Source organism: Erpetoichthys calabaricus, chromosome 2, assembly GCF_900747795.2.
Source record: "Erpetoichthys calabaricus chromosome 2, fErpCal1.3, whole genome shotgun sequence".
NCBI classification, from domain to species: Eukaryota; Metazoa; Chordata; class Cladistia; order Polypteriformes; family Polypteridae; genus Erpetoichthys; species Erpetoichthys calabaricus.
The window spans coordinates 40,401,622-40,415,259 of NC_041395.2; the positions used below are offsets into that span (position 1 = coordinate 40,401,622).

A 13,638-nucleotide genomic window follows, 5' to 3' on the forward strand; every position below is an offset into this window, starting at 1 on the left:
TGTTCTCCCCGTGTATACATGAGTTTCCTCCGAATGCTCCGGTTTCCTCCCACCGTCCAAAGACATGCAGGTTGTGTGTGTGTGTGTGTGTGTGTGCGCGCGCGCCCTGTGGTAGGCTGGTACCCAGCCCAGGATTTGTTCCTGCCTTGTGCCCTGTGCTGGCTGGTAGTGATGTGTCGGTCGCGAACGAAACGGCTCTTGGAGCCGACTCTTTGAAGTGAACGATCGGAGCCGGCTCCTGTCTGTGAGCCGGAGTCGGAGCCGCTTTTTTTATTCCTCTATTTTTTTTTCCAAGCTGCATGGGATTGGTCAACTAGAAAATGCGTGTCTGCACTGAGCAGGAGCAGGAGGGGGAGGGGCGGTGCTACAGACAAACACGGCACACACACGCTCAGAGAGAGAAATAGGAGGGAAGGACACGCGCGCGACAAAATGAGTGACTGTAGGAAACGGAGTAAAATTTGGATACATTTCAATTACATTGATAATACAAAGGCAGAGTGTAAAGCGTGCAAGGTTAAAATCTCATATCGAACAAGCTCTACAAATAATCTGCACCGGCACATGAGAACTGTACATCCATCAGTGCAGTTCAAAGAAAAATGAAAAGCAAGTGAACCTGCTACTAATGAAAGTGACAGTTTGTCTACTGCAACTGTTGAAAGTGCCAGTTCGTCAATGTCTACACCGTCATCCAGACCTACACCTAGACCTACAACCCAGAGCTCTATGAGACAGTTTGTGCAAAAAGCCATAACTCCAGTTAAACAGAACACAATTGATGAGGAATTGGCTAAAATGATTGCACATGATTTCCAACCATTTTCAATCGTGGAAGACAAAGGATTCAGGACCTTTACTCATGCTCTCAATCCATTTTATGTAATTCCAAGCAGGAAAACTCTCTCCCACAAAATTATCCCAAACCTATATGACAGAAAACGTGCTTCACTGCAAGAGAGAGTTAAAAAAGCCCCAGGAGTTTGCCTGACAACTGACTGTTGGACATCCCGCGCCACCACATCCAACATGTCAGTTACTTGCCACTTTATTGAAAATTACAAAATGGTGACCTGTCTTCTGGATTGTTTTGAGTTCAGTGACAGACATACTTCTAATAACTTAGCAGAGGAGCTGCTCAAAGTGGCAAAAGAGTGGGATGTGGAAAACAAAGTGGTTTGCTGTGTCAGTGACAATGCATCTAACATAATTAAAGCAATTAAAATCCTGAAATGGACCCACCACCCATGTCTTGCACACACAATTAACCTGTTTGTGAGAGATGCTCTGAAGGTGATGAAACCCACTGTGGACAAAGTGAAGGCAATAGTGGAATTCTTCCACAGGAGCACAACAGCCACAGAGAAGCTCAAATCTACCCAACGACAGATGGGCATGCCTGAACTCAAGCTCAAACAGGAGTGCATTACAAGGTGGAACTCAACCTTTCATATGCTAAAACGGATTCTGGAGTCCAAGGATGCAGTCATCTCTACCCTGGCTGTTATCAGTGCACCAGTTGATCCTCTGAGCCAAGAGGAATGGGAGGTGCTGCAGGAGACATGCATGGTTCTGGAGCCATTTGAGCAGGTCACTGTGGAGATCAGTGCAGACAGGTACAGTGTACAAATGCTACTACATTATTATTATTGTTATTAATATCATTATTATTCAATTATTATTATCATTTTTATTAGTTGTTGTTGCATTATTGGTATGAAAAGTAGATTAGACATGAATGGGAATAATATATACTGCTAAATAAAACAAAGCATAATTTTAACAGTTATTCTTTACTCATTTTCAGCTATGTTACAGCATCCAAAATGCTGATCCTGTGCAAGGGTCTGCAGAGAGTAACAACTGAGCACCAGACCAGAGTAACCACAGGGAAAGTGGCAGAGTTAGTGGCTGCTCTCTGTGCATCCATGGACAGAAAGTTTCACAGAATAGAATACAACAGTATTCTTTCAGAAACCACCATGCTTGACCCAAGATTCAAAAGGTTGGCCTTTAATGAAAACAGAGCGGCTGATGAAGCTCTTCAGAGAATAAGTGCAGCAGCAAAATACTTCCAGCCAGCTCCAATGCCAGTGGGCCAAGAGGGAGAAAAGGGAACAGAGGATGAACAAGAGGAGCCACAAGCATCTGCTGTTTGGAGGTTCTTTGAAGAACGAGCAACTGGTCCTGGAGACACTCAGAAAAGAAGGAATCCCTCAGCAGATGCAATACCGGAAGTGAGATCGTATCTTGAGAAGCCTCTTTTCCAAAGAAGCGCAGACCTGCTGAGCTGGTGGGAGACCAAGGCTTCAGTTTACCCACGTCTTACGCATGTAATGGCACAGAGACTGTGCATTGTAGCAACATCAGTCCCCTCAGAGAGAATCTTCTCCAAAACCGGGCAGATAATAACAGACAGAAGAAACAGTATCAACCCCTCAAAGCTGAGGCACTTGGTTTTTCTTAATGCCAACCTTCTTTAAAGACTAGCTAAAACTGTTTCCTGGATGCTACTTTTTTGTTTTACACATTATTTATATTTTGTTTTGTGATTCTCTAAGCTTATGTTGTTTCACTGTAAATAATTAAAAATATTGGATCTTTCTCAAATTGAGATGGTTTGTTTTTGTACCTTAAAATTTATTATTCTGCACCATGTTATAAGACATATAAATAATACACATTTCACATAATGTATGTTTTGTACGTTAGTAATTCATTTCACTTATAATTTTACATTATTTTTGGTAATAAATTAATTTTAGCACCAAAAAAATCTGAAGAGCCACTTGGGAGCTGAAAGAGCCGGCTCTTTTAAGTGAGCTGAGCCATAAGAGCCGGCTCTCTTAAAAGAGCCGGAATTCCCATCACTACTGGCTGGGATTGGCTCCAGCAGACCCCATGACCCTGTGTTAGGATATAGCGGGTTAGACACTGACTGACTTTTTGATAGTGTAAAGAGATGGAAGATACACACTGATACAGGTACATTGATTATGTCATTTAGTAAACACCGGGACTCTTCATGTTAACCTGTCTACAGTAACATTAGTTTTACCAACTCCATGTTTGCAGGTGTTCCAGTTATTAAGACCAAGTTTTCTTTTGTGAACTAAAGGCCTCTATGCGGTGGTTCATATATTTGAAAGTGGTAATGTAGTTCATGCACAATTTTGCGGTTTAACTGCTTAATTTTGGTTCACTGTTATTGGTAAATTCCTGCTTATTAAAAAAATAAATGAAAGAACATGTGGGTGTCCATGTACTTTCCAGTTGGTACATATTTCCATGGGATTGGAGATTAAAGTAATGTGATAACTATTTCCAGGAAGTAATGAATAAAGTGTTATTGTTACAATTTAAGAGAAGTAATTAGTAATTTATAACAACTTTTTTGAGTAACAACCCCAACTCTGCTTCCAAGCCAGTTTGATTTTATGAATGTCATTCTGTTAGCTTTAACTCCAAAGCACCAAATCTCCTTAGCATCAGGTGGCACATTAAACAGCTACTAGCCTACCAGACCCACCTTCCCTTCCTTGGTTCAGGGACACCACTCCCACCTCTGCCTCTTTTTGTGTCATGGGAAGCATCCATAACTGCCAAATACGTCATCTCTTGTTAATTACCACTCTGTCACAGGTCTTCCATGTACACCCAAAGCCCACCCTTTGCCCACCCTGCCTCCCGCATTCACACAATAGCAGGGGCTCACTCGGGAAGTTCATTTTAGGCAGTGTTTCCAGGAGAAATCCTGTCGCTTTCCTTTACTTTGTTGGTTTAAGGATTTCTTTTTTTGACATATAATGCAACCTTCCTGAGAAGAAAAGGCATCTTTCATCATCCTGCCAAAGTCCTGAAAGGTCTGGTTTCTCAGGGCTTGGCGGGGAAAGGTGGGAATCAGACCACACTAATATTCAATTGTTGATATGACCTTTGAACGGTGGATACCACAATAATGCTGATGCTGGAAAAGTGAACAATAAGAAGTGCAAGATTTCATATAAATATTGGCCATTAGGTGACTCAATTGACTGGTCTTGCCAGTATGGACCTTGCAAAGTTAATATTAAGGCTTGAGCAAGTTGACTACTTCATACACAGTAAGTAGGACTGAAGTGACCCAGATGGCATGTATAAGATGAGCAAGTTCGACAAATTCACAATGACCTGTAAAAATCAGTAACTAGCATGGACTGCCTGAGAGGAGTAGGGAGGACTGAAACATGGTGACTACCTTATACCTTATTGGGTGTGACCTGTGGCGACTGTTTCAGAAAGCACGGTAGGCCAATATTCAGTGCCCACCGCACATTAGAAATCATGTAGGGTCCAGATATAACATGAGCAGGTGATGGAGGGCAGCTTGTAAGTAAGTGAGTGGTGTGTTCCATATAGGCCGCCTTTATAAGTAGACTGGACTGACTGACTGATAAAGGACACTTCATAATTAACTGGGTGATGTGACTGTTGTTGCACAGTATACTGGTACTAAAAAAGTACCCAACTAACAAATTTTTAAATGGCACTATGCTACCATTGTGCTTAAGTCGATACCTGAATTTAATCTGGTAGTGCACAGGCACAACAATTCCAGGCAATATCTGCATATCAGCATGCTTTCAATTCCAAGGAGAAAAACTGGATTAAAAAACCATCATCCTAGGACAGACCCTGGCAAAACTGGGTAATAGTTTGACAGTTGGGTTACCTCTGACAGTAGACAAGTGGAGTGTGGTGGAGCTGGATGGTGCACATGTGTGTGAGATGGGGGAATGAAGCAACTGGGTGACAGGGGAGGGAATTGGGGGAGGTTTTGAGGAGTTATCTGTTATTTTCTTTGGTATCATTTTGGTGTTGAGGTGTAGCATTGAATCACTGCTAAAATTTTCACTTTGGTATCGATACCATCTTTCATACTTCAGAACTAGTATCAAAACTGTACGGAAGCAAATAATGGATAACCCCTCCCCTTTCACCACAGCTGCTTCATTTATCCATCCCGCCTCCCTGCCATGCCACATTTTGCATATCATTAAATGAAGCCCCCTTTGAGTCTCCATGGTATTTATATAAATATGTACATCTGAAGAGTGGTTGGGTGGGGGGGTCCCATGGAGTTCTGCTTATAAACAAGAGTGAGGAGCTGGAAATTGTTTACAGTTATGCCTTACAATTACATTTTTTTGTCTGTGATTACTGTATATTTTAAGTTTATTGCACTGAATAAAAAGCAAAATGATGGATCACTGCACAAACATATCACATGTGTGTGGCTGGCTTATGAGACAAAGATGCGTAGTGTCCCCTTGAAAAAGTGTGTAGTTCAGCTTTTCTTTAGTGAATTATAACTTTTTACCAAATTTAACTTATTATAAAAATGTGTGTGTATGTTTATGGTAGTAAACTACAAAAATTATTATTATTACAGATACAAAAGAAATCCAACAAAACACTAAGCAGAAAATGATAAACATGACACAGTCCAGTTTTTCAAATGGTGGTGGTGTAGTTATGAAATTAAACCCCCTGAAACATTCTCCGGAAAGTTATGTAAAAGTTTCATCCTATGTAAGTGAAGATTTGTAGACGTTTGGCGTGTTTCCCAGAGGAAGACTTCCAAACCCAGACCAAATCACACAAATGGGCTCAGGACAAGAGCTTAAATCCAAAGAAAACTGTAATCTGATGGATGTAATTGTAATTTAACTGTACAGTGAAGCATTGAGATAAAATGACACTACAGATTTTGATCTTACTGACACCTTATGGCTTTTAAAACTAGTGCCCTTGTCTTGTTCCATTGAGTAGCCCTCCTGGAAATGATGCAGTACCCATGGGGTTGCTGGGATTTGCAGTCGATTCAAGTAGCACTGCTCCAGCAATGTCTGTGGTTTTAGGTTACAAAACTTGCAAAATAATTTCCATTTAATTTGATGACAAACCTCTGAACAGGTGCATTTCCAAATCGTAAACCCGTATTTACTTCTGGTACCAGAATTAACATAATGCCGGTACCTTACCATTTTAAAATGAAGGTTTTTAAGGTACTTTTACAGTACTAATATACCACACAACCATACTGAGGAGAGAAATCTGGTATTGGAAACCCAAGTCAAAATTTTAGTATAAATCCAACACTGGGTGTGGCCTACTGTATTTGTACCACAAGTTAGAAGCAGGAAAGGCAGACTGAGGAGGACTACCTCATACTCAAATAAGCTGTGTATCCAACTAAAATTTTAATATTCCAGGATTATGCTAAATTTTGTACCAGAAGTTAAAGTTAATTGGGTTCCTTACAGGCACCTCATTCTCTGAACTCTAAGGGGGGTACCAACACAGGAATTAAGTCAAATAAAGATTTAACCTAAAACTAAAATCCATAAAATAATGAAAAAGAGACATCATGTACATGAAAAACACCTCATTAACAGAGTGCTCGCTAAATGGAGTGAACCTGTATGCATACATAAGTGATAGGGCAAAAAAGCCTCAGATGAGCAGTCCTTGAGTACACAAATCATGGTTTAACTGGTAGATGTTTGCTGGATCATCTTATTCAGTGTCTTTTAAAAATTCAGTCTTGGTTGAGGGCCTTGAGCAATTAGGTTCCATTAGCCATGTCAAGTAGGTCACACTTTTTTTCCCAGGTGACCATAAGTCAAAAACAAAAATCAGAAAGAGGACTACACCTCCTATTATTTCTTATTTCATTGACTGAAAATCCTTATGAGTTCTAATGTTAACACATCAGAGCTAAACTCACATTGGCTCTCGTTTACTCAGTCCAGTGTGACCCTGTTAACAGCTGGCTGAAGCTTCCCTTCTCAGAGTTTACTGAGAAAACCCTCCAGGAATTGCTGCTGCTTCTGATGTTTTTATGTATTTTTTTCTGAATGGGCTGCCTCAACAGGAAGCAGGTGTGGAGAGTGAAAAGCAGAACAATCAAAAGCAGCTGGCACAAAGCTGATGAGTTGCAAAGAAGTGTTTTACAGGATTGCCTCCCCTCCTCTTATCCAGATCAAGAAAGCAAGCATCCGTGCCTTTGATCACTGTTAGGTTTGCCTGAAAAATGCCATCATTGAGGGCAATGGTGTGTGGCTGCCTCTGGGACTTCATAGATTGACATAGATTTCAGTTACTCATAATACCTGTGCAGTGTGCCATTTTCAGCTAATAAACCAGGCAGTATGTGACCAAGGATAAGCTTTACTGTACCTTGAAAAAGCTTGGAGCCAACAAAATTATGCCATTGCCTGCTGCGAACTCTAGAGTGTGCCCTTTAATTGACAGGCAGACCTGCCCATGATCCTGTCCTGGATTTAGTGGGTTTAAAAATGGATGAATACGTGTATGCCTTGAAGTCTGATCACTTTGGAAGCAGAGTTCTTTCTGACATTCAATTTTTTTTTAACTTGATGCCCAAACTTTAATTGAGCAGGAGGAGCACAAGTGAGATGTATGGGTGTTGCCCGTAGCTGTTGAGTCCTAGCAGTAGTTACTTCCGTCTTCATAGTTGTTTTCACAGGATGAAGTAAGGATCAATAGTAAAGCCACTTTAGTCATAATCCACAAGAAATATTTCAGATCAACTACAGTGGACTGATGACTGTGAAAAGCACACCAGGCAGAAAGGTTTTATTTAATTACACATCTGGCAAAGATAATCATAAAAGCAGCTGTATACCCTATGTATTTAGGACGTTTGGCTTTTTTTTTTTAGCTTTCTCTAAGCGTCAGGGCCCTGGACTTTAGACCTGTGGTTCAAATAAACTTGGCCAAGCTCATTGAAGAAACAGAATAACACAATTTATTGCTAAACACAAAGAGGTCTGTCCAGATGGAGGTAGTTAAAAGGGTAAAAAATGTTGTTAATATAAATAAATGTTGTAATTGTTAATATATATGACTGCTCAAACCAGAATGTGCCAGTGAGGCCACATCTGTTTGCATAATTGAAGCTGTACAGCCAAGTACACTATATTGCCAACAGTATTGGGACATCCCTCCAAATCATTGAATTCAGGTGTTCCAATTACTTCCATGGGCACAGGTGTATAACATCAAGCACCTAGGCATGCAGATGGCTTCTACAAACATTTATGAAAGAATGGGTCGCTCTCAGCAGCTCAGTGAATTCAAGCGTGGTACCGTGATAGGATGCCACCTGTGCAGTAAGTCCTTTCGTGAAATTTCCTGTCTACTAAATATTCCACGGTCAAGGGTTAGTGGTATTATAAAAAAGTGGAAGCAATTGGGAACAACAGCAACTCAACCACGAAGCGGTAGGCCACGTGAAATCACAGAGCGGGGACAGCGCATGCTGAGGTGCACAGTGTGCAGAAATCACCAACTTTCTGCCGAGTCAATAGCTACAGACCTCCAAAATCTCAAGAACAGTGCATAGAGAGCTTCAGGGAATGGGTTTCCATGGCCAAGCAGCTGCATCCAAGACTTACATCACCAAGTGCAATGCAAAGCGTCAGATGCAGTGGTGTAAAGGACACTGCCACTGGACTCTAGAACAGTGGAGACATGTCCTCTGGAGTGATGAATCACGTTTCTCTGTCTGGCAATCCGATGGATGAGTCTAGGTTTGGTGGTTGCCAGGAGAATGGTACTTGCCTGACTGCATTGTGCCAAGTGTAAAATTTGGTGGAGAGAGGATTATGGTGTAGGGTTGTTTTTGCAGTTTTGCCCCTTTAGTTCCAATGAAAGGAACTCTTAATGCTTCAGCATATGAAGGCATTTTAGACAATTTCATGCTCCCAGCTTTGTGGGAACAGTTTGGGGATGGCCTCTTCCTGTTCCAACATGACTGCGCACCAGTGCACAAAGCAAGGTCTATAAAGTAATGGATGAGCAATTTTGGTGTGGAGGAACATGACTGGCCTGCACAAAGCCCTGACTTCAACCTAATAGAACACCTAAGGGATGAATTAGAGCGGACACAGTGAGCCAGGCCTTCTCGTCCAAAATCAGTGCCTGAATTCACAAATGCTCTCCTGGAAGAATGGTTAAATATTCCCATAAACACACTCCTAAACCTTGTGGAAAGCCTTCTCAGAAGAGTTGAAGCTGTTATAGCTGGAAAAGGTGGGCCAACTCCATATTAAAGCCTATGTATTAAGAATGGGATGTCATTAAAGTTCATGTGTGTATAAAGGCAGGCGTCCCAATACTTTTGGCAGTATAGTGTATATACCTAACAAGACATTGCAACAGACCAAGTGTGTGCAACCTGTTCAGTCGTAAACGGAGGAGGCTGATACTGCAGTCACTATCTAGAGATTTTTGGAGACACCACCTGTGACATCTGACCTTCCCACTTTACTGTGTTCACGTCAATTTCTGGTTAGTGTTCCGGAAGAAACACAAGGTCCTTATTAATATGACACTTTGTTGGCCCAAAAGAGAATCTGGTGCCAACATTTTTCTGTTAATATTAAAAGGAAAATAAACACATTAATTGTATACTGCATCACCCCGAAACACAATGAGACCTCTAAAATACTATTTCTATATTTTTGTTTTACAGTATTAAACGAGGTGAATTTCAGCAATGTGCTTGTTTTCGTCTTTGTTTATTTTGTTTACTTTTTGCAGATGTTATTATTGTTATCCTTATTGTTCTGTAATTTTATTGTTATACATGTTATGTCATCACTGATCCATTTTGCAGAGTGTTTTTTGACAGGCACCAAAAATTTAATTAGTTTATATACATTGCTTCCAGAAGATGCTGGCTCATGTAAACAGATGGTTGAAGTCAAGGAAAAAATAAAGATTTTGTTTAGTTCTGTTATAATTTGTTTGAAGGTATGTGCATAAATGATACCTATAATTTTTAGTTTTCAGCATTGTTGTGTAATTGACTCATAATTTTAGTAATGTCACCACACTACCATTTCGTAAATTTGTGTCTGCCACCATTGCTGCTATATTGTGGCATTCTCATTCTATTTGTGCTATTTTTATTGTTAGCAATGGTGCCGTTGCCAGTCATGTGACTGGACATCAGCATTCATGTGATGTCTTCAGTGCTGTGCTTTAGAAGTCACAAGTTTCACAATGATCTTTTGTGAAAATAATAGTGAAAGTCTCATTTAGTTAGTTTTGATCTTAAGGATTTGTTACTTTTTGCCCAACGTTTTGAGTTTGATTTCTGGCTTTTTTACTTTCCTGGTTCTGGCCTTTTCATGTAATTTTCAACTGCTCTTGGCTTGGCCCCGAATGCTTTTCATCTTTTAGTCCATCTTCCCATGTCTACCCTTGGACAGACTATAGCCTAACTTTTTGGTCACAATAAATTATACACTAAACAACTATTAGAATACTATTTAGCAAAAGGTCTGTGTTTGTTTATTGCCTTTGAATGTGGCTTTCATTTTTAGTTTAGTTGTTTGATTCTCTTAAAAACATGTTCAGACCTGGCCAGCCTTTTGACTATTCTTTTGGATTCCTCATTAGAATTCCTTTTATTTCCTGGTTACAAAAAAAAAGTCTGTTTGAAGCTGTCTGTCCATTTTCCAAACATACTCTAAGTGAGAGGTCAGTGTTGCCTGCTCACTCATAAAACTTCCCACTTGTAAGCTCACATTTCCCATTTGTCTCTTGACATGGAAACACTGCTCTTATAGAGATATAACTCAGAATTGTGCCAGTTAAATCGTGAATCAGTAGTGGAAATCAACAGAAAAAGCATTCAGCATAAAATTCACTAGCTTAATGAATTCTGCTAGGTTAATTAAAATTTGTGGAAACAAATGAAAATAAAGGAGAAGTACATTTATGATGAATTGATGAATGGGAATCTGAAGCAAAACACCAGGTTATGCTGGAGAATAAATATTCAAATTATTTTGATGAACAACATGGTAAGTCTGTGGATGCAACTAACTGGCAATGTTAAGAAGCTTGGTTTGAAAGATTTTCTTCCCATTTGTGCAATTTCTGGTTTTCATTAATACACAGCAACAGTGTTCACATTCAAGAGCAAAGTTCTTTTTTCAAGGTATACATAAATCAGATTTGTATCATTCATTTCACTGTACTTGTATGAATTTTTAGTTGTATGGATCTGTGACTGTGGCAGCTACACCTCTAGCCTCTAACATCATTAAGCAGGAACTACAATGAAGCATACAAAAATCCAATTTGAAGAAAATAAATAACTTTTCATTTGACATTTATGAAAACAAAAAAAATCCCCTTAGCTTTGAGGAACAAATGTCATCATTTAAAATCCCATAGTGAGCTAATTAGACCATTATTAAAGCATGTGCGTCATGATGTCAAAAACTAACTGGCTGTCTTGGAACAACAACATCGACATGATTTCAGGAACAGCAGAAACCAGATGTTATCACATTGACAATAAAGTCCATATATACAGTACAGTATATAAAGGAGATAAATAACATTAGTATTGTGCTGTGCTTCTCAGTACATATTGTTTATAACTATTTACTAAATCAAACTGGTAACTGGCTTTATTCTAAACTGGGACAATTTCAATGGATAAGAGCAGTACCCATAACATTTGATCTGTCCCAACTGCCACCTGAATAAAAAGGTGTTTATTAGTATCAGCTCGGTTTTTGCCGGTGTTTCATGGAGACATGATAGGGCCAGTGTCAGCAATACACAGCAACTCAGATAATTGGCCTCTCCTGGGGATATAGTCGCTTAGACATCATCAGAACTCCTTTGTAATTTACCTAAAGTAAAGTGGTCTTACCACCATGGCAACTTTAAAAATGAGACTGTGAATTGCACCCCCTCCTTAATTCAAGCCTGCATGTTTCATGATCTAGGATGTCAAGCACAAATTTTCTCCGGCTTGTCTTTTAAATACATTTCAGTCCTCCACTGCGAAGGTTTAAAAGGACACCATTAATTCAGTTGTTACTAGTTAGTATGTTCTGACAAATACTCAGTAGGTTCATTGGAAAACTAAGACAATAAGTCCATTAACACTTGCATCATGAAGTGATATGTCTGATTAAGTGCAAACAAATGCACATCAACATATACAATGGCACAAAGTACTGTATGTTGTTCATTCCCATCCTCCTTTTCTCTATTCTTATGTAACAACATTTATTATTTTTCAAGTAACACTGCTTCATCCACAGTCAAAATTTTGACGCCTTTCCAATTAGGGAAATGTTTATTTTCCATAATTGGATCAATGTTTGTTTTTCTTCTGCAGGAAAAGATTGGGAACACAAGGGTCACGTTTCATTCCTGGTGCTTGGATTTTTGGCTTGTGGAGGGATCTGGCTAAAGTCCATGAGATTTTAACTTAGCAGTGACTTCAATTGAGCACGCCCCATCTTTGCAGATGACAATCTCCCTTTATTATTATTATTATTATAACAGTGCATTTTAGTGTCATATTTGAGCCAATCTAAAAAATTAGGTAGATTGAGAGAATTTTTTAGAATAGTGAAGATTATTTTTAAGGCCAAAATCAGAGAGTGGTCAGACGGGCACTGGTCATGAGTGATTGGCCGACTAATCAAAACTCTTGGTCACACAATTAATACCTTAAACTTTTTTCTGTTTAGTTCTTTTTGAATTGTTCAAGAATATAATTATTTACTTGGGATTGTTTCTCTATTTACACAAAGTCTGGATGTGAATTGACACGCAGTTCAGACTTAAATAGTACAATGTCAATACAGGCTCACAGCAAGTGTTGGTGCCCATGAGAATCCAGAAAAATAGCTAAAACAAAAATAGTATCACCAGAAAAAAATAGCTAAAACAAAAACAGCAAAGAAAATAATGGCATTCTAGCTTAATGCAGAGTCAACAAAATGTTTGCTGTGAATGTGCTGATGAGGATTAACTCAAAAACTTATTTCTGTTATTTTTAGACAAAGAACGTGGTGGCTTGCCCTCTGGGACATTCAGTACACTGTATGTAATTACTGCTGTAATAATACTGACAAACTGGGATAACAATTCATGTCTCTTGAGCATAGTGCCATGATTGTGTTGGGATTAAAAATTAAATGTATGCAAGATCAGACTGTAGTAGAACTCCTGATCCAGGCTTTGGTCTTGTCACGTCTGGACTACTGCAACTTTCTGCTGGCAGGAGAGCTGGCATGTGTCAAAATGCAGGGCCACATCTGGTGTTCAAACAGCCCAGGCACATGTCCATCCTCTTTTTAGATCACTACAACTGCTCTCTGTACTGTCATATACTAAGTTCATATCCTTGATGCTTGCCTACAGAGACGTCAGTGGGTCAGCACCTATATGTACAGAGACACTTGTGAGGGCCTGTGCTCCTTCTCGACCACTCAGGTTTGCTGATGAATGGAGTCTGGTGATAGCACATCTATGTGACATCAAATCACAATCCAGTCTTCATGTGTAGCTCCTACTGGTAAATTGAGCTGCCCGTCTCCATTTGAGCTTCTGACTCCCTCACTGTGTTTCAGAAGCATTTCAAGACTGGGTGAATTTCTGTCTAACTGATATTAGCTGTTACTTTTTTTTTAACCTAGGAATTATAACTCACTTGCATTTTGTTCTGAGCTCTTCCCTTGTGATCAATTTTGTAGACTTGTCCTTGTAACATTTGTTCCAATACTGTCCCCAACCTGAAGTTCCTTGATC

At 39.6% G+C, this 13,638-nt stretch overlaps 1 protein-coding gene across 1 annotated transcript; it reads left to right on the forward strand.

Moving 5' to 3' along the window:
- The first annotated feature begins 678 nt into the window (after nucleotides 1-678).
- Nucleotides 679-2,483, forward strand: LOC127526600 (E3 SUMO-protein ligase ZBED1-like). The gene is made up of 2 exons (XM_051922476.1): nucleotides 679-1,616; nucleotides 1,808-2,483. The coding sequence occupies exons 1-2, from the start codon at nucleotides 679-681 to the stop codon at nucleotides 2,481-2,483; spliced, it is 1,614 nt and encodes a 537-aa protein (XP_051778436.1).
- Nucleotides 2,484-13,638: the final 11,155 nt, after the last annotated feature.